This window comes from Macrobrachium rosenbergii, chromosome 4, assembly GCF_040412425.1.
Source record: "Macrobrachium rosenbergii isolate ZJJX-2024 chromosome 4, ASM4041242v1, whole genome shotgun sequence".
In the NCBI taxonomy this organism is placed as follows: Eukaryota; Metazoa; Arthropoda; class Malacostraca; order Decapoda; family Palaemonidae; genus Macrobrachium; species Macrobrachium rosenbergii.
Window position 1 is genome coordinate 85,081,705 of NC_089744.1, and position 27,922 is coordinate 85,109,626.

The 27,922-nt window shown below is 33.4% G+C and overlaps 1 protein-coding gene across 1 annotated transcript in view; it reads left to right on the top strand.

Moving 5' to 3' along the window:
* Window positions 1–27,922, top strand: part of LOC136836331 (peptidyl-prolyl cis-trans isomerase FKBP4-like) — a 374,461-nt gene that overhangs the window by 340,230 nt on the left and 6,309 nt on the right. Inside the window, 2 exon segments of the mRNA XM_067100503.1 lie at window positions 1,289–1,378; window positions 1,380–1,471. Coding sequence (XP_066956604.1) covers window positions 1,289–1,378; window positions 1,380–1,471 — 182 coding nt within the window.

Here is a 27,922-nt window from a genome sequence, read left to right on the forward strand (position 1 = left end):
GGTCATTTACAGCTAGAATAGAAGAAGTTAAAGGACCTTGACTACTGGGAAAGACTACAATTCTTAAATTTATATAGTCTTGAAAGGAGAAGAGAACGCTACATGGGAATCCAAGCATGGAAACAGATAGAAGGAATTACCGAAAACATCATGGAGCTAAAATATCAAAAAGAGCAAGCAGAGGTAGATTAATAGTGCCAAAAAACTATACCAGGAAAACTAATGAAAGCACATAGGACATTAATCCACCACGCACCAGCATTGATAATGCAGCGTCTATTCAATGCGCTACCAGCTCATCTGAGGAACATAACAGGAGTGAGCGTAGATGTGTTTAAGAATAAGCTCGACAAATATCTAAGATGCATCCCAGACCATCCAAGATTGGAAGATGCAAAATATACCGGAAGATACGTTAGCAGTTCTCTGGTAGACATCAAAGGTGCCTCACACTGAGGACCTGGGGCAACCCGAACTGAATATATTGTAACTATAAGGTCTCTCTCTCTCTCTCTTTGCTCTCTCTCAATTGTCTTCTCTCTCTCTTTTCACTGATAAATAAGCTAAGCACTCTCGACTCTTTTAGTTATTTCATCATATCTGCTGATTTGTACAACTTATTAATTCACCTGATACTCCCTTTACTTGTCTTCAGTCATAGTTTTAATTTATCTCTGGTTTGACCTGTATCCTTGAGTTTCATCGTTCCTTTTGTTGCTCAATCCCCCTCTAAAACATAGAGCATAATAACTAAGAGATGTATTAGCAAAATATAAAACACTGTTTGTTCATGAAAGAATAAACAAACATGTTAAAAGAGGTTGATAATGATTCTAAAATAGACTTGTTGCAAGGGGGAGAGAGAGAAATCTCTTCCAAATCTTCAGTTTTATGACAACCATTTTTTTCTTTTTTAAGGGTAACTATTAAGGTAACTTTTTAAATGAAATTAATTTGTTTTAAGTAACTTTAATTTCATGAAAGTCTCTTCATTTCTCTTTATAAGCATGATTAGGTCATAATTAGTGTTTAAACTTTGAAATAAGCATTTATTAATTGATTTTTAGAGACCATGTAAAAATGAAAAATTCACTCTCTCTGGGTTCTCTCTCTAACCTCTTCTGAATTTCTATCTCATTTAAAGTCTTCCTAATACTTTTTGCTCTTTTTATTAACAGGAAAATGTTTCAAATTTTATTTAATTTTTTTTGCATCAGTGTCAATGGTAAGTTGTTATAGTTATTATGACACCAGTTTGCAGAAACTAATTGGTTAGTCTCTTTTTCAGGCTAATTTGAATATGGGAGATGCTGTGCAAGCCCAGAAAGACTTCCAGGCTTGTTTGGATTTGGAAGAAACAAAAAAAAAGAAAAAAAACAAAGTTACAGATATGTTCTGCTGAATCAAAGCTTACTCCAATTGAAGGAGAAGTGTCCTTATGGGGAATGTTTGAGAATTTTCTTTTTTTAAAGTTGCCCTGTAAATGTAAAATTAGTCCAAATACAATATGGTATTTTGCAAAAGTGAATGCCCTTGTGTGTTCATATGTAAAAAGCACTTTCATCTTAAAAGAAAAGAACTTTCACTTGGTCTCAAGATTAAACAGTAATTTTAGGTGGAATGGGTTATTCTTGTGATTTGACTTTGTTACTTGATTCATTTTTTCTTTTCCCATTTTGTATTTAGGGTTTAATGGTAGCACGTTAATTTTCAAATCACAGTATGTGCAATTGATGTATATGTAGCAGTACAGTTAAAAAGTATTGAATGTCCATACAGACCCACATTGTTGGCTTCAGTTTGATACCAGTGAAACATTTTGTTTTTATAATATTTTTTCAGAGAAAATTTTTCAGATTATCTGATAATTAATAATTTTATTTGATTTTGGCCGACTCAAAGCAGAGTGTATCTAGTATTTATAAAGAAAAGTCATCTGTAAATCTAAAGTCCAACTGATTAACCTTAAGGTATTGGAATAATGTTAAAGTTTGCTTCATCCAAATATTTGCTTAAAGTTTTGTTTCAGTGACATGACACTTTTCTTGAGCTTTTATATAATTTCATTTTTCCAGCCAGTCAGTGACATTGTAAATTTGTTTGTAAATTAGATGTGTTATGTTAGCTTTTTAAACTGAATGTGACATTTTTATGGCAACGAACATTGCTGTATATTGTTATCAGGCTTTCCATGGAACTGCAGTTATGCTGGAAAATGAATTGCATCCTGTGCTGTGATAATCTTAAAGAATGCATGTAGTATGTCCAGAATCAGCGTCAAAGACTAGTTATGGTGGAATTACTTACGCATTAGTTTTTTCTTGAACCCCGTATGTAAGCTGGAAATTTACATAAGTTGAAAAAATCCTTCAGAACATGTTCATATAAATTTTCACGCGCTGTTGTATTTTGTGTTAACACATCGAGGAAATTAGCAAATATGCTTAACTTTCATATTTGTGCCTGAATATTATTTTCCCTTCTTACCTATATTTTTTAAGTTGCCAAAACAGTGATCATTTTTCTCATGTAATGTTTTTATTTATTGTTCCTTTTGAAGGGAATTAGATTCTTAGTTATATGTTTGCATGGAGATTGTTATAAAGTCTTTCTTCTTTCTCTTGGTTTCTTTTGTATGATTTTTGTCTTTCAGATCTTACCTTGGTTTCTTCTAAATGATGTCCCTATCTTTGTGATATTTATCTTCTTTATATTAATTAATTTATATTGATATCTCAGAAAGGTGTATAGAGACGAGATCAGTAATTTCTTCACTTTAATTAGTACTTAGTATTATAAAGATCAGTACAAAATTAACAAGTTACAATGATAGAAACAATCACTATACTTGAATCAGTCTATATGGGGAACACTGAAGCGATTGGGAGAAGTACTTCCTTTGAAGGACACAGTTCTGATCTGTTTCTCCTGGCGTTCTCCAGCCTGTTGAACCCCTGAGTTTCTTGTTATCTGCAATCTCCACCTCCTTTAGCCTTATTGGAAGGATTAATCAGCAAGGCCTCCCCTTCAAGTAGCTGATTGGAAGGACTGTAGTGGGTGTGATTCAAATCTCTCCTTAGAGGACTTGATTGGAGTGATCTTTCAGGAGGGTGTGAAAGACCCTCCCTAGTATAATTGATTGGAGGTTGTAGACGTACATCACTTTGTCCAGCCCAAATTCCTGGAACTTCCATGAAAATGCCTCCTGAGAAGGCCGGCTATAGAACTAGCTGTTGTAAGCATTTAGACTGTGCTGACTCATGAATTACTTAGCTTAATCATGAGGCCATTATTTCCATTTTTACGACTGTTTTTATGGCTTCAACACGATATACTGCAATTAAAACATCTCGGTATTGATAAAATGCAAACATTTGGCCGTTATCACTGATATAACTCACTTATTAACAACAGCTCTAACTTTCTCTCTCTCTCTCTCTCTCTCTCTCTCTCTCTCTCTCTCTCTCTCTCTTTTCTATCTAATTTTCTATCTATTCTACACCACCACAACATCACTCTGGTCACGCTACCTCACACTGCCCCCTCAGTATGACAAAAAGAATATATTTCAATGGATGATTGCAAATCACAAAATAAAATAAAGTATTTATATGATTGCCCATCAAGTAATTTCTCTAGAAAAATATTTAAATTGCACAAACTGTGTCAATGTACTAATGCAAAAATCAATTAAGAATATATGGTAGAAAATTCACATTGTTATATCATGAATCAAAATGATACATATATACATATACATAAATATAGTCCCCCGTTTACGGTTTATACATTATATATTTTAGGGATACCTTATAAAAATATATTCATCATATATTTAATGATTATAATTTGTTGACTGTAAAAATGGTTAATTGTTTTAACATTTCATAATGGCCAAAATAATAATAAATGGCATAAATAATTTGAAGGTTCTTTGAAATTAAACTGTATAATATCATTTTACATCTTTCATTGGTCCTTTTATTAAAAGTTATAATTTCTTATGATTTTTGAAATTTTCGACATGTTTGACTTGCAAACACTATTTTACAATCTGATTATGAAAATTGAACAGAACCCCATTGTTTTAACCTTTTCTTTGTATAATGAATTCATCTACTGTAAAACTCATTTAACTGTTTTAACACATAACTGCAAACAATAATATTCAAAGGAATTCAGTAGAAATTAGTTCATCAGACCATTTTACTCTCCATTGGCCCTTTTTGATTTCTGTTATAATCCTCTCAATATTTGAAATAACTAACATTGACCAAAATTATCAAACTATTTCTGGATGGACATTATTGAAAAGTAATTCAGTACTTATTTTATGGCAATTAATATTGCTGTTACTGTATCTGAAAACAAAAAAAACTGTTGTTCTACTATAATGGAAACAAAATCATGTTTGGATAATTGTGAACACAAAACAATTTTCTTGATTCTTGTTTTCCCAATTATTTCTTCCCACACAAGGATAGGCATTAGTAACCCATGCACAGGTATGACAGGTTGTTTAACACTTTATTCTTTTAAAAGCACCCCTACAATCACTTTTTTCCTTGTGCATTTAGTAATAAATGCATCATTATGGCTTCCATGTTCTTTTCTTCATGCAAAATTGATGTACTCATTGACATTTGAGATAATTACGGCTTATTTCCCTTTATTTAATATGGGAAAAGGATTTATGGTACATCAGTACATCTGCCTCTTTTTGATTAAAAGGTAAAATTAGAAGGATCTTATTCTGTAACGATCTTGGTACTTATTATCAAATTATAATAGACCATTTATTTTTCCATAGGTTCCCTAATGTCCTTTACCAAAAATCACTTGTTTTTTAATTTTTTTGTTTTTAATGTTGGACTTTAATATTCCTATTATTTAACAAAATGCATTTAACATTTTTATATTCTTGCAAGATACATTTCTCTTTTTCAAAATGTATTTAAATGTTTTTCATTTTTTTTTATCTTAATCTTTTTAAATATTTTTTTCCCTTGATTAATAAATAGCTTTATTTTTTTAAAAGTTACTGCTTAAGTTTTTTGAGCTTATAAGTTATTATTTAACACAATGTACCAGCCTTGACCTGCTTCCCCATTAATTCCAAAAAAACAGTACGGGCATCAATCTTTTCTACATTAGAGTCTTCCAGCAAAAAATTGATTGAAAGTTGTTTATAAAAGGTAAGAGGATCTTTTGGATCTTGTATTTAACACACTTCTTGTCATTATCTAGTTTTTCCAACAATGGTAAAACACTGATATTTTACACTTTTCCTAATTAATGATTTTAATCTCCCTTTGTTACATCTTTCAATGTCATTTCATTGATAAGCACTGATGTAATGTCAATACTCACTATCCACCAAGTCAAATTAATTTCACAGATCCCAAGGATCTCTAGTAGTGCACTTTTATGGAGATCACCACCTCAGATGACAGGCTATAAAGCAGTGCTCCAGGGGACTCAAGAAGAACCAATGTTTGTATCTGTAAGAATAAGCCTTATCAGATATTCTGTATACATGAGGTATTTTAATGCCTACACATTGTTTATATTTGGAGTTCAACAAGTTTACCAGTAAATTTATCTTTTTCTTAAATTGTATTTTTATTTATTGGTTCCTAGATCAACTTCTTTCAGATACAGGCAACTATTCTTTATTGGTTCCAAGAGTCTGTTTTTATTACCTTTACATGATTGGTATGAACAATTTTTCCTTTTAGATCACTGAACTTAATATCTTTAGCTTTTTAACAATTTCAACACTTCTAATACTTTATAAGGACCTTGAACTTTATTTACTTTTACATTAGGACCTTCTGGAACATGATTTTGAACATATACCTGAGCACCTCTTACAATTTTCTGGTTTAGCTGTATTTTTGTCATAGTACTTTGCTTGGACACTCTGAGCTTGTTTTCTAGTCCTCGTCTGTTTGATCGTTCTCACACTTACGTCTAGTTTTCCATTTATAGTCATCGTAGTTATACAGTATCTCAAGGTGGAATGCATCATCTAGTAACGTCTTTGGCATTTTGCAGCCGTATACAATAAGTAGTGTATTTGATTCTCCTACTGTCTCATTTACAGTATTGTTTATAGTAAACTGTACGTCTTCCAAAGCTTTCTCCCAGTCCCTCACATCTATTAGGTTTAACTTATTTTCAGTGATATCCAAATTATCTTTACGATTTGTTCTTTCTCTTCTGCTTTTATTTTTTGAACTTGGAAGGAGATATGCCAGTTATTTGACATTTATTTATCTTATAAAATTCACATAACTTTCTTAAAATAACACTAGTAAATTCTTGCATATCAGAAAGAAGAACTTGGGGACATGAATGTCTCGTGAATAATTCTAGATTTAAGAGCTTCTGCTTGTAATTGCATCTCTATTTCTTGTTTGGTACAATCTCTACATATCTTTGGAGATAGTCTAAAAAGACTAATATTTGTTTTTATTCCCCTAACAGTTGTTGGAAATGGACCTAAAAAGTCCATAGATGCCACCTGAAAATGGATTTTTAACTCCGATGGGGAAAGAGGAGCTTTTGGATTTACGTTACCTTTATTTCGATTACAAACTACACAATTTTGTACAAAGTTCTTTGGCATCCTTTTTACAATGGGGCCAAAAAAGTTTCTGGTTAGGATTCTAGTTAATAATTTAATTCCTGGATGTCCTCCCAACTTGTAATAAGTGTTTAGTTCTAAAACTTGAATTAGTGTTTTGGGATGTAATAATCGAGAATAACCAAATTCTCTGGATGGTCTTTTATACAACAATCCATTGATTAAAAACAAAATCAGGTTTTAAAGATTCATCTGGCATTAGTTGTCCTATTATATGCCTGATTTCTGTTCCAGTTTGTTGTATTTGTACTCTTTCCAAGTCTAAATCTACCACTTGACAGCTAAAACAAAAAGTATTAGTGGTAAAACATTTCTCTGTTTCTTCTTGGAAAATGAAATGCATCTGCTAGGTATTAAATTTTCCTGTGATATATCTGAATTCTGGAGCAAATTCTAACACACTAATGAACCATCTATTGAACTTCATGTTATTAAAAACTTCTCTTTTTTTGAACAAATCACAAAATGGGTTTGTGATCAGTAAGTACAATGACTTTATGTCCTAAAATCAATGTCTAAATTTCCTTAGACCCCAGTATAATGCTAAACATTCTTTCTATTGTGCTATAATTTCTTTTCTGCTGCATTTAAAACTCTACTGGACATAATATACTGCTCTCATTCTTGTTTTGTCCTTTTGTAATAAGTAAGCCCTCAGCCAAGGTACTTGATGTTGGAGTTTCACAGGCTTTTAAAAGTCCTTCGAGAAATCTGGGTAGACTAGTACGGGATTCCTTGTCATTTTACTCTTTAGTGTTTGGAAAGCTGTGTTCTTGTTCTTTATTCCATTCATATTTGACATCCTCTTTGTTAATTCTGTTAATGGTTTGGCTATCTGTGATGATGTCCCTTTAATGAAAGGTATTATAGTAGCCTACCATTCCTAGGAATCTTCTCAATGCTTTAAATTTGTAGGAGCTGGATATTCTCCTATTGCCTTTATCTGTCCCTGCTGTCCATTCAGACCATCTTCACTTATTACATGTCCTAAGTATTCCAAAGATCTCATTAAGAATTGACATTTATATAATTTGATTTTTAATCCTGCTCTTCTTAATCTTTCCAAGACTATTTCAATGTTTTGAGGTGACTTTCTCAATCTTTGCTAAAAATGATAACATCCCTAGAGTAAATGAAACATTTTCTATATCCTAATATTTGAAGCATTAATCTAACAAACGTTAAAGGAGCCGAAGGAGTCCAAATGGCATGACTTCAAATTGCAAGTGTTCTTTGTGTGTGCTGAAGGCTGTGAATGGTTTCAGACTCTTCGTCTAAAGGTACTTGCCAGTATCCACTAAGCAAATCTAAAGATGAAAATATCCTTTGCACCTCCTAATTGAGCTAACATATCTTGAATCACTGGCATTGGCATTTATCAGGGATGGTGTTGGAATTTAACTGTCTTATCTGATATCACTTTGTCTCAATTTCCATCTTTCTTTGGAACAAGGTAATGGAGAATTATATGGAGATTTAGAAGGAATGATTACCCCATCTTTCTTCATTTCTTTATCAAATTATCAACTTTGGGTCTTGTACTTATTGGTAATCTGTAATTAGGAATAAAGAATGGTTTTGTTCCATCATCTAATAAAATTTTATGCCTTAGGACATTTGTTCTACCTAATTTATCTCCTTCTATTGCTATTACATCTCTGTATTTTCTAATACTTGAATTAATCTATTTTGTTTTCTGGAAAATCTGTTTTATTCACTTCTTTGCTTAATTCAGATGTTTGACCAGTTACAGAGAAAATGCCTTTTCTTCTAATGTTAGTAATGGATTGTTAATAGGTATTCCTTTACAAAAGATAATGCCTGCATAAAGTGTTAGTTTGTTATCTGAGTAGTTCTGGACATAAACTTCACAAGGATCACCCTTCATGTGGACTAAAGAATTATCCATTCTGACAAATTCTGGTAACTCTTCATTTAGTAAAGAACATCTTTAACTTATCTCTTCTTTTCCCCTTAGATGTATTTTTATAAAACATTTTGGATGCAAAATTACCTGTCTGTTTAGTATTAATTGTACTTTATTATCATCAGCAGTGCTTTATTACAATTCCTCATCTATGTTTCTGCAAAGTAACAATGTTCTGCATCTATACTAGTTTCTTCAGTTACTGCTATTATATCTTTATATCTACTTTATTTATTTTGTTTTAACAACAGTAACTCATTTACTAATTTAAATTTCTTTCATTATCATAGCTGATTACTACATTGCTATAATGTTCTGTATTTATCTCTGAAGACATAATTATCCTAATAAATGTCTTGTTAACTAACTTGTCATATCTTATCAGAACATGGAGATCACCTTGAATTTATTTCTGGGTCACTTCTTTTGTTGGAGGGTAATATTTGCTGGATGTGCACATCTTAACTTTCTAGTCTGTAATTGTGGAAATTCTCCTTTGGAAACCAAATCATTTTAATTTGATTGTTCTCTTGATGATAGATTATTTTCTTTATGTCTTTGTCACAAGGAAGGCGTTAGACAAATTGAAAAGATTTGGGTTGAAACTTTACTTCTTATCTTTCAAAGTATACAATCTTTTAATTGAATCTTGTAAAAAACACATTAATTTTTCCTTCTGCAAAATTGAGTATAATTCCACATTTCTTCATTAATTTACATGAGAACAACACCTGTGCGGAAAGAACATCTGTCTTTTTGGTTAACTATAAAACTTTCAACAGTTTTATGTGACGAAAGGTCTATTTTAAGTTCACATTGGTGGTTAACTTTTTATCTGTTTACCCAAGCTACTCCTTTTATTATCTTGCTTTGACCCTGAATTATGCCCCTTTCTTTAACGCCTAAGTAACTTGTTAATGTAACAAAATGTTTATCAGATTATGCTTACAGTCTACCTGAATCCATAACAGTACATAATTTATTCTGTAAATGGTCTTTTAATGATATCTAAATCCTTTCTGATGTTATTTCTTCTTCATCCATGGAAAATACAACTTTATTTTTCTTCAATAAATGGATAAGTGGATGAACCTTCACTTCTCCTATTTGCCACCCATTCTTCTCCAATTTATCTTCTTGAAGGGACTTTCTTGTTTTATGTGTAGGGTCTAAATTGTCAAACATATGAAGACTTATTTAGATGTTGAGCGGTTGTATCATGTATTAATTCAACTATTTCTTTATTTCCTTTTTGTGTTTTAAACCAGCAATTCTTTTTAAATGTCCTATTTTAATTCAAACCGTGCAGATTCTAGGTTTTCTGCACTCATTTGTAAAACTGATTTGTAATACCCGCAGTTTTCGCAGGTTGTCTTAATTCTCAGATCCCTTTAGCTAATAGTGCACTTTGGGTTGACCACCTTGTGTTTGACACACAAAGCAGTGTTATGATAATCAAGAAGAACCCATTTTGTATCTGTAAGAATAAGCATTATGAGATATTCTATATACTTGAGGTATTTTAATATCTACTAACATTGTTTGTATATATATAGATCTATTATTTTATATAAATTGATCTTTTTATTTAAGTTGTATTTGTTATTTATTGGTGTGTGTGTTGTTTATCTATCTTTCAATAATTCAACTATTCTTTTATTTGACCAAGAGTCTGTTTTTATTACCTTTACATGATTGGTATGAACAATTCTTTCTTTTAGATCACTTCAAATGATCTTTAGCTTATTTAATTTTAAATGCCAAGAAAAAAAATAATGACCTGAAACTTTGGGGATACTTTTACATTAGGAACATCTGAACATGATTCTGAAAATATACCTGAGGACCTTAAGTCTACAATTATTTTTTAGCTGTTGATTTTTGTCATAATGTTTGCTTCATTTTTTTTCATCTTGTTTGTCACTCAGTATCATAACAAGAACTGTTTTCAGGCATAAGTCATCGGTTATAAAGTAATGTCGAAATAGTTTCAGTCGATAGTCGATTTGGTAGTCTCTTTTCATTCTGTTAACAAGTAGTGGAGAATTCTCCTACCATCTCATTTACAGCATTGAATGCGGAAGACTAAGTAGATATGTCTTCGATAAATCCAGTCTTCTGTATTAGGTTTAACTAAAGTTTTCCATACCATCTTAGAATGTTTCTTTCACCCATTTTGACTTGGTGTTATATGCTGTGATTTGAACATTTATTTATCTGAGTAAATGTAAAAATTTTCTTACGCCATTCAGTATCAATACTTTGGATATTTTCCTTGTTAGAAAGATGAGAAATTGGTTATTATGAGTGTCCTAATGAAAAAAATGCGATTTAAGAGCTCTGACAACAAGTAGGTCTCTATTTCTTCTAAATGTTTAAATACAGCCTTATTAAATGGGACTAATTTTGAGATTTGCAATGCTGCTTCAATGAAAAGTCCAAACATCTCAGTTTAAAATGGATTCAACTCCTTTGGAGTTGATTCAGTTTGAGAAAGGGTCATTTCAACTGAAATTCTAAAATACATATCATCAATTCTTTGAAAAGTTACTTGGATCTTCAGGTCAAATGTCTTGCAAGGAATAGTTTTTCAATATAATCATCTTGTCAAATAACATTCTAAATGTCCTGCTAACTGTATGACCTTGAGACAAACTTATGATTAGGGTGTGTATTTGAGAAGTCTCAGAATGCATTCTTTGTTAAGAGTTTATTAAATATGTCCATTGAACAAAACAAAAAATTTTTAAAGATTCATCTGTTTTAATTGTCCTTTAATTTCATTTATGTTCCATCCCAAAAAATTGTACTCTTTCTAAATCTAATCTACCACTTGACAGTGTTAATGCATTATTTGTTCAAGAAGCTGGATACACTGAATATTAGTGGTAAATTTTCTCTAGTTTGACAAGGATGGAGTAACATCTGCTAGTGTATTAAATTTTCTTGAATATATCTGAATTCAAGAAATTCTACACACTAATGAACCATCTATTGAACTTCATGTTATTTGTAAAAGTTCTCTTCTTAAACAAATCACAAATCCTTTTGTGATCAGTAAGTACATTTCAAAGATTATGTGTCTAAATTTAACAGACCCCAGTATAATGCTAAACATTCTCTTTCTAAACAAATATAAACTTCTCTTTGCAGCAGTTCAAAACTCTAATGATAATGTACTGCTCTCATTCTTGTTTTGTCCATTTGTAAATCAATAAGCCCCTCTTTATAGGAATTTCATATTTATTCAGAAAATCTTAGAAATCTGGGTAGAGAGTATGGGATTTCTGGTCATTTTACAATCTTTTAATCTGTTTGGAAGGCTGTTCTTGTTCTTTATTCCATTCATTTTGACATCTTTCTTTGTTAATTCTGTCAACTACAATGAAAATTTGGCTATTGTAGCAAAACCCTTAATGAAAGGTCTATAATTGCTGTTACTTTTGTTCTAGGAATCATCTCAATGCTTTCAAATTGGTAGGAGCTGGATATTCAACTATTGCCTTTATCTTGCCTGCTTGCAGTCGCAGACCATCTTCACTAATTACATGTCCTAAATCATTCCAAAGATTTCATTAAAATTGACATTTCTTTAATTTGATTTTTAATCCTACTCTTCTTAATCTTTCCAGGACTATTTCTAAAGTTTTGAGGTGACTTTCTAAATCTTTGCAAAAAATGATAACATCATCTAAGTAAATAGAATTCAACATTTTTCTATATCCCTAATATTTGAATGCATTAATCTAACAAACGTTAAAGGAGCCAGCTTTTCCAAATGGATGACTTCAAATTGCAAGTGTTCCTTGTACTGAAGGCTGTGTATGGTTTCAACTCTTCTGCTAAGGTACTTCTAGTATCCACTAAGTAAATCTAAAGATGAAAAATATCCTTGCACCTCCCTAATTGAGCTAACATTCTTGAATCACTGGCATTGGCATTCTATCGGGGATGGTGTTGAATTTAACTTTCTATAATTACAAGTCTCCAATTTCCATCTTTCTTTGGAACAAGTAGTAATGGAGAATTATATGGAGATTTAGAAGGTGACTACCCATCTTTCTTCATTTCTTCTATCAAATTATCAACTATGGGTCTTTGGCTTATTGGTAATCTGTATAGGAATAAAGAATTTGTTTCCATCATCAATACAATTTTATGTCTTAGGACATTTGTTCTACCTAATTTATCTCCTTCACTATTACATCTCTGTATTTTTCTAATTATCAACTATGGGTCTTTGGCTTATTGGTAATCTGGTTAGGAATAAAGAATGGTTTTGTTCCATCATCTAATACAATTTTATGTTGGACATTTGTTCTACCTAATTTATCTCCTTCTATTGCTATTACATCTCTGTATTTTTTCTAATACGTTGAATTAATCTATCTTTGTTTTTTCTGGAAAATCTAATTTATTCACTTCTTTGCTTAATTCAGATGTTTGGCCAGTTACAGAGAAAATGCTTCTTCTAATGTTAGTAATGGATTGTTAATAGGTATTCCTTTGCAAAAGACAATGCCTGCATATAGTGTTAGTTTGTTATCTGAGTAGCTCTGGACATCTTTCACAAGTATCACCATTCATGTGGACAAAAGAATTATCCATCCTGACAAATTCTGGTAACTCTTCATTTAGTAAAAGAACATCTTTAACTTCTCTCTCTTCCATTCCCCTTAGATGTATTTTTGTTAAACACTTCAGATGCAAAACCCCTGTCTGTTTAGTATAAATTGTACTTTATTATCATGAGCAGTGCTTTAACATACTTCAAATATTTTATATCTGCAAATGCAATGTTCTGCATCTATACTATTTTTTTTCAGTTACTGCTATGATATCATTTATATCTACTTTATTTATTTTGTTTAACAACAGTACCTCATTCACTAATTTCCCTTCATTATCACAACTGATTACTACATTGCTATAATATTCTGTATTTATCTCTGCATATTTATATCACATATGTCTGCTCTCATCATATTCAGAACATTGGGGATCACCTTTATTTATTTCTGGGTCACTTCTTTTGTTGGAGGGTATAATTTCTGGATGTGCACATCTTAAATTTCTAGTCTGTAATTGTGAAATTCCTCCTTTCTATTACCATCCAATTTAATTCGATTGTTCTCATGATGATATTATTTTATGTATGTCTTTCTACGCTTGTTGAAGTCATCTCAGACAAATTGATCAGATTTGGGTGAAACTTTTCTTCTTCATGAAAAGCATACTGCTCTTTTTATTATCTTGTGTAAGGTTAATTCTTCCTTCTCTGCAATTCAGTATAATTCACATTTCTTCATTAATTTATATGAGAACAACACCTGTGTGGGAAAGAATCTGTCTTCTAGAACTATAAAACTTTCAACAGTTTTATGTGATGAAAGGTCAATTTCTAAGTTCACATTTCCTAAACTTTTAATCTGTTTACCTGCTACTCCTTTTTATTATTTTGCTCTGATCCTGAATTAGCGTTTCTTTAATGCCTAAAAAAACAAATGTGTGTTTATCAATCATGCTTACAGTACTAAAATCCATAAGGACAGTACATAATTTAATCTGTATTGGAATTTTAATGATAGGTAAATCCTTTCTGATTATTTCTTCTTCATCCATGGAAAATACAACTTTTTACTCTGCAATATGGATAGTGTGGATGAACTTTCACTTCTCATTTTTTGCTAATTCTTCTACTTGGAAAATTATCTTCTTAAATCTGGGACTTTCTTGTGGTATTCTGTATGAATAAATTGTCATTGATTTGAAGACTTATTTGATGTTGAGTGCATTTACTGCTTAATTCAACTATTTTTTATTTCCAGTGTGTTTTAAACCAGCAATTCTTTGTTAAATAAATTCTGGTTTCAAGCAAACCGTGCAGATTCTAGGTTTTCTACACTCATTTGTAAAATGATTTGCATACCCGCAGTTTTCACAGGCTGTCTTTGGTCTCGCCCCTTGAGCGGAATAGTTCACTTGGGTTGAAGTGTTTGCGTTTGAGTTTTGACCATATCTGTAATGTTTGTGCGGTCCACTCTTTGTTAGATTGTTTCTTCCCTTTTGATCTGGATTCCATTTTCTTTTAGTATTTTGGGCATATTTCCCTTGGAAGGTATTTGGTCTATTTCTTACTTGTCTGGAATTATCATAAAATTTATTATTCATTTTAAAATTAGGATTATTATTTCTGACTTTCCTTTCATGTTGTGCTTCTGTTATTCCACAAATTCCTTGGATAGATTTATCTCTTTCCTTTGGATTTCTTCTCTCATTGTCTTCAATGTTTGAAGGCTTGTTGTCTTGGGATCAAGTTTTATTTTTCTGAAAGCCTTCTTCTCTTCTCCAAGGGTATTATATATTGTTCCAAATGACACGTAATTTAATACATGTCTTAGCTCAACTAAGTTGCAGGCACTATCCCCAAACTGAGTCTTGTCTCCTATAGTAATGCCTGTCTTCAGTAAGTCTTCGGTTATTTTCTCTATTGCATTCTCCACGTTTGCGTACAAATTAGAAATTGTTTTATATTGTGGGTTAAGAAATCTAGTTATGTTATATAAACTGTCAGTCTTATTTACTGGCTCCCAGAGTGATAAACAAATTTCTTTAAATTCTACATAGTTAAGTTTGCTAAAACTTGTGGAATTCAAAGTTTTATGTCCATCTCCATGTTCTGAGCTGACGAGGAACAAGGCTTCATTTATTTTAGCTCTTTCGTCTGTTATTCCCCTGAAATTATACGACTATCTGCATCTGCTAGCCGATGATTTACAGTATAGGATTCGAGTCTACTTTTGTCAGGATTGGAATCATCCACCTGTCCACAGAAGCGTGTGGCGGTTGTTATTACTGCTGCCTGATTCATTGTATAAAATTGTAACGTGCAAGTATTATTAGTATTGTTACTATTATTATTACTGTTAGTAGTATCAGAATAATTAACACTATTTTGGTTCTGGTTATTTGTGTTATTATTGTTAGTGTTTCCTTGCACTACAGCAGAATGGGAATTTAGTCTTGAAATTCAACTTCGTCTAATTGTCGACGGTCTTAAATCGCAATGTGAATGTCTAACAGAGTTCAGTAATTCGTCAAACACTCGTTGCATGTCCACACACAAAAAAAAATCATTCAATCAGAGTACATCAATCAAAAAAAAAATTTTTGTTATATTGTACCAAAATTAAGACAATTTGTCAATTTGTCACAAAAAAAATTAAATTCTCTATTGAGTTCAAGTGCACAAGTAAAAACTTTTTCAATACAGAAAAGAAATTCTTAAATGAAATTGGGCATCATATCATCAAATTTCATCATAATAAGTACACAAAATTTTTATATAACTCCTCAAATAATCATCACCAACCGAGTGAAGAAAATAAAATAACTAATTCCCTATCTAAATTATTTACTAAATAATTAATTTATCATAGAGAGAGTAATGCTGGTATTTATGCAAAAGGAATTTTATTCACTAGAGAGAGTTTTCTTAAATTTCAATCTTATTGAAAGATGCAAAAAAATATATATATTTTCACTTATTCACACATTAATAGAGAGAGCGGACAGTAAATTTTCATTTCTGTTACTGTTGTTGTTATGCTGATATCGTGATATCGCTAAATGTTGTGCCTTCACTGCGATTCTTGAATGTTTCCTGTCGGAAAATATTTCACTGCGTCTGCGTTGTTTTTCGCTGTAGTTTTCCGCCTTCGAATCTTGTTGCAAGTTCTCTGGCTGTTTTTCTTCAATCACTTTGATCAAATGTCGCAAACACTGGGCTTATTATCGCTGTCGGCGCCTTGCTCAATTTGTTGACGGTAACAGTTCTAAATGTTTTTGCTTCGGGACGCACTAATACTGTTTTTATTAACACTCGACGTTTTCTTGAAAGCTGCTATTTCTTCACATAACTTTTGTTCTCTGGAGTGTTTTATTCTTCAGATATATTTTGCTCGTCATCGTAAAAAAATCTAAGTTCGTTTTGTAGAATTTCGTTTCACTGTAACTTAAAGAATTGCACTGATAATTTCATTAATGTTCGTTTGTTTCGTCTCGCCTTCTGAATCCAATTACGGCTGCCACCATTGTTATAAAGGGAGATCTTCTTTCTCTCTGTTTCTGTTTTGTATGATTTTTTGTCTCTCACTTCTTACCTTGGTTTCTTCTAAATGTGTCCCTCAGCATCGCTTCACTGATGATGTGCTATCTTCTTTATATTAATTAATTTAAGTATTGATATCTCTCAGAAAGGCGTATAGAGATGAGATCGGTAATTTCTTCACTTTAATTAGTACTTAGTATTATAAGGATCAGTACAAAATTAACAAGTTACAATGATAGAAAACGAAATCACTCTGGAGCTATACTTGGCTCAGTCTATATGGGGAACACTGAAGCGAGGGGAGACATACTCTCCCTTGAAGGACACAGTTCTGATCTGTTCTCTCCCGGCGTTCTCCAGCTCGTTGAACCCGAGTTTCTTGTTATCTGCAATCTCCACCTCCTTCTAGCCTTATTGGAAGGATTAATCAGCAAGGCCTCCCCTTCAAGTAGCTGATTGGAAGGACTGTAGTGGGTGTGATTCAAATCTCTCCTTAGAGGACTTGATTGGAGGTGATCTTAGGAGGGTGTGTGAAAGACCCCTCCCTAGTATGTTTGATTGGAGGTTGTAGAAGTACATCACTTTGTCCAGCCCCCAATTTCCTGGAATTTCCATGAAAACGCCTCCTGAGAAGGCGGGGTGAATTGGTTAGCTTAATCGCGAGGCCATTATTTCTCACTTTTACGACTGTTTTTATGACTTCAACATGATATACTTCTTATGGTTCATGCAAACATCCTGCCTCGATCAGCGTATTGGAATCACGATAACAACAACAGCTTTTGGGCGTTATCACTGTGTTCTCTCTCTCTCTCTCTCTCTCTCTCTCTCTCTCTCTCTCTCTCTCTCTCTCTCTCTCTCTCTCTCTCTCTCTCTAATTTCCCTGTCTATTCTACACCACAACAAGATGAACTGGAAGCTTTTTTACTTTAACCCCTTCCCTCTCACATTTTTTATCCCAACTTCCAGTCTTTATGAAGCATATTTTTTTATTGTTTATTTCTAAAGTATATGCTAAAGTGATAAATCACCTTGAATATTTCTTTAAAAAAAAAAAAATTTGTTGTCAGGATAGTCTTCAAGTATTACATAACTTTTCAAGGCCGAGTTTTCTCGGAAATTATAAAAACAAGGAAAATAACAACTAAAGAATATATATATTGCATTTTCTATCTATTTTCATCTATATTTTTATTCTTTCATAATTCTCTCCAGGCTCTTCTCTCTAACAACAAAATAATTACACATGATAAATGTAAAACTTTATAACATAACTGATCTTCAAAAGAAAATAAATGGAGCAAATTTTTATTAAAAAAAAAAATTCTTGCATTTATGAAAAAATGCAATATGAAAAAGTAAAGCCTGGTGACTAACATAGAAGAAAAAAATATGATGACAAAAATATAATACTTTCAATAGAAAATGTAAAAGGTTTCATCATCACAAGAAGAGAAAGATTCTTGCCTTTATGAAAAAGTACAAATTGAAATGAAAGGTTTTACCTTCATCATAATGAATAATACTTTTCTTTCCTTATTACCTATTTCAGCTTTATATTTTGAAAATAAATGTATTTACTCCTGTACAGGACATGATAAAATAAAATAAATTCTTTCATCTTTTCCTAAAAGTTATCCTTCGTGTGATATATCCTAAAGCAAGGAGTTATACACAGTGCTACATCACACACTAAACAGCAGTATCTGCTTTCTTTCCTTAGCCTTTTTCCACTTGCATCTCGCTTTCTGCTACAAACTACACATTGTCTTGTGGGGTTACTTTTCTTTTCTGTAGGTGGCACAGCATCTGGGAAATGCCTTTCTGTAAGACGAAGAGGGTAAGGTACACTACTTGGTCGTCCTACTTTTGATGACATCATAGGTGTATGGTACTTTTTTATTGTCTCGTCTATCACTTGAAGACGGTACTTTAGAGCTGTTGCTTCTCCTCCTGATTTGAGATACAAAAGATAGGAATTCCACAATGCGAAGTCAACAATATGAAAAAATATTTTCTTGTAATACCTCTTTCTCCTTTTTCTTGTAAGAGGATAATCCTAGAGACGTTGATCTACTTTATCAACCCCTCCCATTGTGTTATTGTAGTCCATAACTAGTTTAGGCTTCTTCACCAATTTTCCTCTTTTTTCTGTTTCTACCATTTCTGTGTTATGGACTGTGGAAAGTAATACAACATCTTTCTTATCCTTCTATTTTATTGCTGTTGCTTTTCTTCTTTTGTAAGCCACCATGCCGCCTTTCTGCAGTTTTTCTCATTTCAATCCAGAGGGCATTTCCTTTCTACTAACACGGACAGTGCCATATATGTCTCATTTTCTGTCAGTAAATCTGCTAATTGGGGAGAGTTATAATAGTTATCCATTGTAAGGCAATAGCCTTTTTTCAGTAATGGCTTCATCAGCGTCATAACAATTTTTTAAGACATGGGAAGGTCTTCGTAATCATTATCAAACTTGGCCATAAGGGTCGGATTAGCCTCCACCTGTCTCCGAATAATGTTCAAAGTGCTCTTAGATATCTCCTCTGGCACTTTACCCCAACCTCCCCCTCCTCCCTAAACTTTTTAACGAGGTCCAGACCCTGCGTGGCTTCACACCAGTCCTCTCACTAATTTCTTTGGTATTTAAACCCACTTTGTGACACTCTGTTACCCTCACTATGTCGTTATGTTACATACACACCTTGAACATAATTGTATGTGATGCAATGAAGCAAAATGCAAATGCAAAAAAAAAACTAAAAAAAGGGTTAAATCACGGGTACGACATTCGGACAGTAATGTCCAAAGACACGTGCTGAAAGGGTACTTATTGAATATTCAAATGTGTGGGCAGAATAATATGGCATGTGGCTTAGTTGCCATGTCAGATTTTCCTCCTCGGGAAATATAGTGACTATGCAACATCAAGTGATGCCTACTGTATATATATATATATATATATATATATATATATATATATATATATATATATATATATATATATATATATATATATATATATATATATACATACACACATATATGTATATATGTATATACATATACATATATGTATATATATAGATGTAATGATAGCTAGGATACTATTAATTATGAATAGCATAAAAAAATAAGAGAGAGGAAAAGAAATGAGAAGAGAACCAGTGACAGATAAAAGAGAGTGAATAATTATGAAACAGAACAGAAAAGAGCCTCAGTGGAGTGAGGTTGTGGCCTCACCAGTTGTGGGTTGAGAAGAAAGCAAGGCTCATACTTCGATTCACTTAATTGTAAATAATATGTATATTTTAATTAATATGTAAATGAAGTAAGGAAATTACGCTGCATCTTCCTAAAGCCTCCTGAGACTCAAACGCTACTATAACAACAAAGCCAGAAACGATAAAACGTCTATAAGGGAAATAATAAACATTCTTTACATGGGCAACGAATAAAAGAAATAATAAGAAAGCAACAGCATAACAGAAGGTGGTAAAAAAGGATTACTAAAAGGAGAAATCATCATTATATAATATATATATATATATATATATATATATATATATATATATATATATATATGTATATATGTGTGTGTGTGTGTATATATATATATATATATATATATATATATATATATATATATATATATATATATATATATATATATATATATATATATATATACTATAAAAATGCTGCTAAGCAAAAATCTGCAATTTTCTGCACTTATCAGTGCTGATAACCAGAGATCGGCATCTCTGTTGGGTATGTATCGGTGCCAGTACCTGATTATCGGTGCCGGTAAGCAGAAATTGGTGATTTTTGTGCCGGTAAGCAGAAATTGGTGATTTTTGGCACTGAAAATTGCCGATTTTCATCGCTAGATGTGCCGTAAAACCGGATCGCCGATAACCAAGCCCACCAGTAACCTGGGACTGCCTGTACACATGTACAGTAAACCCCCCGGATTCGCGTTCTCACGATTCGTGGACTCACATATTCACGGATTTCTCTTTGGAACGTATCTACCAATTATTTGCAGAAAATTCGCCAATTTGCAGTATTTTTCCACTGAGAAATATTCACTAAATACTACTGCATTTTCATCTCATTTTCATGAATAAATGCACTTTTTGTGATAAAACTATTAAAATACTCAGGTAATGCTCGAGTTACGATAATTCACCTTACGATAATTCGATTTTGCTATGGGGTAAGCAATTAATACCGATACGGCATATATTACTGTATTTGTAAAGTATTTTTAAATTTCGCACGGGCACAGGCAGCAGTGTTATCAGGCAGTGAGAGAGACCAAATTACGATAGACAACTTTTCCTCCATCTCTTTACCCCATCTTCTAGTTAAAAAAGTAGAAGAGAATAATAAAAGTATTGCTAGTAACGTTATACTCTTGCGTAAATGCATACAGCCATAAACAACTGACCAAGAAACTGTTGTTTTGCTTATAACCGAATCGGATAACAAAAGCCTTTTACCTGGTATTTCAACCACTGTACGGTAATAAACAATTACCGTACGTTATGGCACAATTGATGTTAAGTAGAATAGGACTGATATATTTCTACATTATACCCTATTCGGTATGGATAAAAGATCGGCAAGGAAATATACTGCTAAATTTAAGCTGCAAGTTGTAGCTGAAGCTGAGAAAACAATGTTCAGGCTGTTGATGACTATACTGTAAATTATCATGCATCGGCAACATGGATAAAACTCGATCATAATTAAAATGGGAGAGAAAGTATTTTAATCAAAACTACTGTGCTTGAAAGAACACATTGCTGTTATTTTTACACCGATAAACGATAAATATGTAAAGCTTGTATTATGATGAAATCAAATGAAAATAGGGAACGGAATCTTGAATTTTTTTTACACAAAACAAATGCCCCCAAACGGCCATCGTCAATTCGTCATCTACTAACGAAAATAATAGATGAATTAATTTCACGAGACGTATTTAAGCTATATTTTTTCAACTTAAAAATACTTCTTATAACAAAAAATAACCTTGCCCCATATAAATAAAGTATCTAGAGATACATTTACGCTAACTAGAAGCAAGAAAAGTGCTCAGAACTGAGTTAAATGCTGCGAAATAAACACCATGTAAACATTTCCAAACCAAAGCATTGATCGCTTATGATCGCAATTTATAATACAAAAGCAATATAAGAATATATACAGTATGATTGGATAAAGTGAATTAAATCATAACATTTTAAAAGATCCATGGAAAAGATGCATATTCGTTATGTTGACGATTGTATAATACGATATGTGAATATAGAGGAGAGTATAATGTAGGCTACACTACCGTGTATGTAAATAATATACCATAGTGTAGGCTAAGCTAATTCTTGTTCGTTATTCAGTTTCTCTTTGTATTGAATTATCATAAGTCACTTTGCATGAACCTCCAGAATTAGCTGATATTAATAATTACTATACCATGTATGTAAAGAGTATATTTTATAGTGTAGGCTAGGCTACCGTATATGTGTACAGTACATGGCACCAAATACCCTAGTGTATGCTAGGCTATGTTCCAGATACGTTTTGGTATTTCTTACGTTTTTTCCAACAAACAATGGTTTTTTTTTAACCTGACCCCATCATAAGTAGGATAGTACCTGTATAAGCATTTTTAGTTTGTTTTGTGTGTGTTTGAGCTATCAAAATAGGCAACTCTATTCATGAGTTTTAGCTATTCACGGGGGGTGTGTGGTACACATCCCCCGCGATTATGGGCGTTAACTGTATACACATACATATTTATATATATGTACATATATATACAGATATACACATAAAATATATATATATATATATATATATATATATATATATATATATATAAAAATATATATATATATATATATATATATATATATATATATATATATATATATATATATATATATATATATATATATATATATATAAAATATATATATATATATATATATATATATATATATATTATATATATATATATATATATATATATATATATATATATATATATATATATATATATATATATATATATATATATATATATATATATATATATATATATATATATATATATATATATATATATATATATATATATATATATATATATATATATAATATATATATATATATATATATATATATATATATATATATATATATATATATATATATATATATATATATATATATATATATATATATATATATATATATATATATATATATATATATATATATATATATATATATATATATATATATATATATATATATATATATATATATATATATATATATATATATATATATATATAATACATATATATATATATATATATAGTCCCCATATATATATATATATATATATATATATATATATATATATTATATATATATATATATATATATATATATATATATATATATATATATATATATATATATATATATATATATATATATATATATATATATATATATATATGTGAACATAGCTCCCAGAAATAGATTTTTCCTTTGTCAAAATATATATATATATATATATATATATATATATATATATATATATATATATATATATACATATACATACATACATACATACAAGCTGCAGTCCCCTGTTTAATGGGGTTCCGTTCTTACGCCGCGTCGTAAGTTTCTAAAATCATCTTAAACCTCAAAAATCGTCAAAAATCGTCAAAAATCCTAAGAAAACCTTACTTTTAATGCTCTGGGTTATTTGAAAATGATGTAAACTGCATTTTTTTTAGTTTTTCATCAAAACCCTCCAAATTTTTATTAATCTGCCATATTTCTCCGTCGGATCGGCGACAACGATCGTAACCCTGGAACATGCGAACTTGCGCCAGGAAACGAGAAATAATTTCTGATGAATACATCTGAAAAAGCGTCGTAACCTCGGAACGCTGTAAGCGGACCCATCATAAACCGGGGACTGCCTGTATATATATATATATATATATATATAAAATATATATATATATATATATATATATATATATATATATATATATATATATATATATATATATATATATATATATATATATATATATATATATATATGTATATGTACATATATATATATACACACACATATATATATATATATATATATATATATATATATATATATATTTTGACAAAGGAAAAATCTATTTCTGGATATACCGTATATATATATTAGGGTGAAAAAGGTCCATTCAGCACTTATTTCTAGGTAATTCCGTTGCTAGATACCAGAGAAAAGCTAAATGAAATGCTGGAGTTACTACCCCCAGAGCGATCTCCATTAGATGGAGTCGTGTATGGAAAAGGGTGAACTATAAAACACGGAACCTTATCCTATAGAGATCCCAAAGTCAAAAGTCCCACAGAGAGGTGCTGTTACAAACCCATGTACCACTCATGGGACAGCACACAAAACACCGCTAGCCGCATTCCATGAAAGCATCACCCCACCAGAATGATGTTTACTATGGGAGGGATATGACACATGATAGAGATATTACTGGGACATGACACATGACAGAGGTGGGTCACCGGGTGACACGGTCCCCTCACCACAAATAGATTTTTCCTTTGTCAAAATCCCTTTTCTGGATCGGGTCCCATGTCAGCCGGTGAAAAATTAACAGAGAAATAAATATCATTCTCAAGCTGGAAGAGATAACAAAATGTAAGGGGAACAGAAGACCAAAGGTCCACCGAAAAGATTTTTAATTACTAGCAATAATAACAATAATGTACAAATGAAACTGATGGGAGCTTAAAATTAACATGACAATATGAAAAATATACTTAAACAAAATAACTATACAAAATTGAAAACATTATACCTAAATGTGTCAGTTAGACAAATATACAGATAACACAGCCAGGTGAGAAAGTCAAGGCACGCCTGACTGAAATGACCGTAAGGGGATAACTGAGGCAGTGGAGGAAGAAATGACTAGGAATCAGAAAGGGAACCAGAGGGAGGGACAACGTTTCCTGCCGCGACTGCTGAGAATTTAAGAGCTTCTAAGGATTTCAAATAGTGACGTTTGAAAACCAAGGGTGACTTCCAACCAGTGTACCTGGTAAGATCCGTGAAATCATTTAATGAAAGTAGTTAATGGAGGTGGCCACAGCTCTAATATCATGAACTCTTGGGACTGAGTCAGGATTAGCCTGCTTGATAAAGTAAAGGATTTGTTGTCTAATAGCAGACATAGAGATATTACCCCCTCCTTCCCTGATAAAGAGAGGCCCAGATGAGATGTGAGAGGACCTGTCTAAATAAGCCCTCAAAGTATGAACTGGACACAGGGACAGGTCTTGAGGCAGGGGAGAATTTTCCAAGGCGACCACCTATTCTGCGGGTCTTCATTTTTGGCCAGGAAGTTAGGGTGAGGAATCAGCAAAACCTCCTGATGGAAGGAAGTCGACATGGTTGGGCTCCTAGAGAGTGCAGACAGCTCTGAAATTCTAGCACCCAAGCCAGGCTAACTAAGAACAACGTTTTCCTCAATAAGGAAAGGTAGGGGCAAGACTGATTATCGATATCTGAGGCTAACTTCAACACGTCATTCAAAAACCAGGAAACCGTATGTGGACGGATTACTGGTCTCAGACGTGCACAGGCCTTAGGGATGGAAGAAAAGTAAGGGTCTGTGAGGTCAATTTTGAAACCATACAAAAATACTTTTCGCAAAGCCGACTTGACTGTAGTAACAGTACTAGAGGCTAAACCCTTCTCAAACAGTGATCTAAAAAAGGAGATTGCTAAATTTATGGTCATTACTGTAGCCTCAGATTCTTTCAAAAAGAGTGCTAGCTTCTTAATTGCTGAGTCGTACTGTCGAAGAGTGGAGACCCGCTTATCTGATTCCAAGAACATGGTATTGACAGGATCAACGTTAGCATCCCTTTGAGCCGCAAATTTCATAAAGTCCACAATGCCAGGGCACTTTGAATTTTTGAGGAAGCTGACACAGTCTGAGTTTGTACTACTTGTGTTAGTTTTGGACTGGGGATTCGGATGTGGTGAAGTTTCAGTTCTAGCAGGAGAGGAAACCAGCTGCTCTTTGGCCAGTAGGGAGCCACTAGAGCTACTTGACCCTTGAATGTCCTTAGTTTGTGAAGGACCTTTAACAACAAGTTTACTGGAGGGAACAGATAGATCTTCTTCCACCTGTTCCAATCCAATGACATTGCGTCCGTGAAAAGAGCTTGAGGGTCCAGGTTGGGAGCTACGTAATGAGGAAGCTTGTTGTTGAGCTTGGTTGCGAACAAATCTACCTCCAGACCCGGAACTTGTTTGCAGATCCAATTGAATGAGACCCTGTCTAGGGACCACTCCGACTGAGGAGTTGTCCTTGATAGAGAATCTGCTACGATGTTCCGGACCCCTGCAAGATGAGTGGCAGACAGGTGCCACTTGTTCTTGCGCCAAGGAGAAAAGTGCAATCATTACCTGGTTGATCCGGCTTGATTTTGAACCTCCCCTGTTTATGCAGTGGACTACCGTGGCGCTGTCCAGAACCAGCCTTATGTGAATCTTCTTGGGGGGAAGAAGCTTCTTCAAAGTAAGGAAGACCGCCATGGCCTCCAGAACGTTTATATGGAACTGGCGGAACATGAGGGACCAAGTCCCCTGTACTTCTTGATGTTGAGAATATCCTCCCCACCCGCTTAGGGAGGCGTCTGTGTGGATAACCAACGCCGGAGGAGGAAATTGCAGGGGGACTGACTTGGACAGGCTCTTGACATTCGACCAAGGCCGGAGTCTCTTTTTCAAGATGGGAGGAATCAGAGACACCTTGTCTCTGAGACTGATATTTGCTCGACTCCGCCACACTCTGTTGATATCTTTCAGTTTTACCTTCAGCAACAGATCTGTCACCGAAGCGAACTGAAGGGAGCCCAAGACTCTTTCTTGGGCCCGTCGAGAGGCTCGTTAGGACTTGAGAAACTGTCTGGTTGCTCTGGCTATCTCCTTCCTCTTGGGAGGAGGAAGAGAGAGCTTGTGAGAATTCAGATCCCACTGGATTCCTAGCCATTGAAAACAACTGCTCGGAACCAGGCGGGACTTCTCCCTGTTTACACGAAAGCCCAAGGATTCTAGAAAGTCGACCACCACGGATGTAACTCTCCGGCATTCCTCAACGCTGGATGCCCAGATGATCCAGTCGGCCAGATATGCGGCCAGAGTAATTCCTTGAGACCGGAGTTGTTGTACGACCGTGTCTGTCAACTTGGTAAAAATCCTTGGGGCTATGTTGAGGCCGAAAGGCATCACTTTGAAGGAATATGCCTGCCTTCCGAGCCTGAACCCCAGAAAGGGGGAGAACCTTCTCGCAACCGGGACGTGATAATAGGCGCCGGAAAGATCTAGAGAGGTGGTTACGGCTCCACGGCAGTAGGGTCCTAACTTGGGAGACAGTAAGCATCCGAAACTTGTCGAACGAATGTAGGAATTCAGACGAGACAAGTCCAGAATTACTCTCCGTTTGTCGGAACCCTTCTTGGGAACACTGAAGAGTCCTCTTCAGAGACTTTCACTTATAGCCTGTTTTTGTAGGAGATCTTCCACAAAGTCCTCGAGATTCTTGGTCGTAGCCTGATAAAACTTGACTGGTGGAGGGGATTGTCGATCCAACTCCAGCCTAGGCCCTTGAAACTATACTCTGAGCCCAGGGACAGAAGGTCCACCGAAGCTCGAAAATGGTACAGCCTCCCGCCCACAGGATGTATGTCATCGGGTCCTGTGTTTGCTTCCCCCTCTGGAGCCTCTGCCTCCCTGTTCCTGGGAGAGGAGCGGGGGCCCTCTTCCCCTAGCAAAGCCACGGGCTTATTGCCTCTGGTTGACTGCCTGAGCGAAATTTCCCCTGACTTTCATATGCAGGATTGAAAGCTGGGGAGGAGACATAGGAGGGGGCAGCCAAAGACTGATGTGCCAGGTTCACCAGGACATACTGAGGCGGAGGATGGGAGGAAGAGGTCGAAGGCTGACCTTGTAAAGGAACCTGAACCAAGGACTGAGCTGGGAGGCGTTTGAAATGTTTAAATTTCTTGCTGGACTTTGGAGGAGTGCCGGCAAGATCAGACTGCTTCCTTTTATAGGGCAGACCCCAACGAGAACGGAGACTCTGATTGACCCTAGCTGCCTCAGATAAGA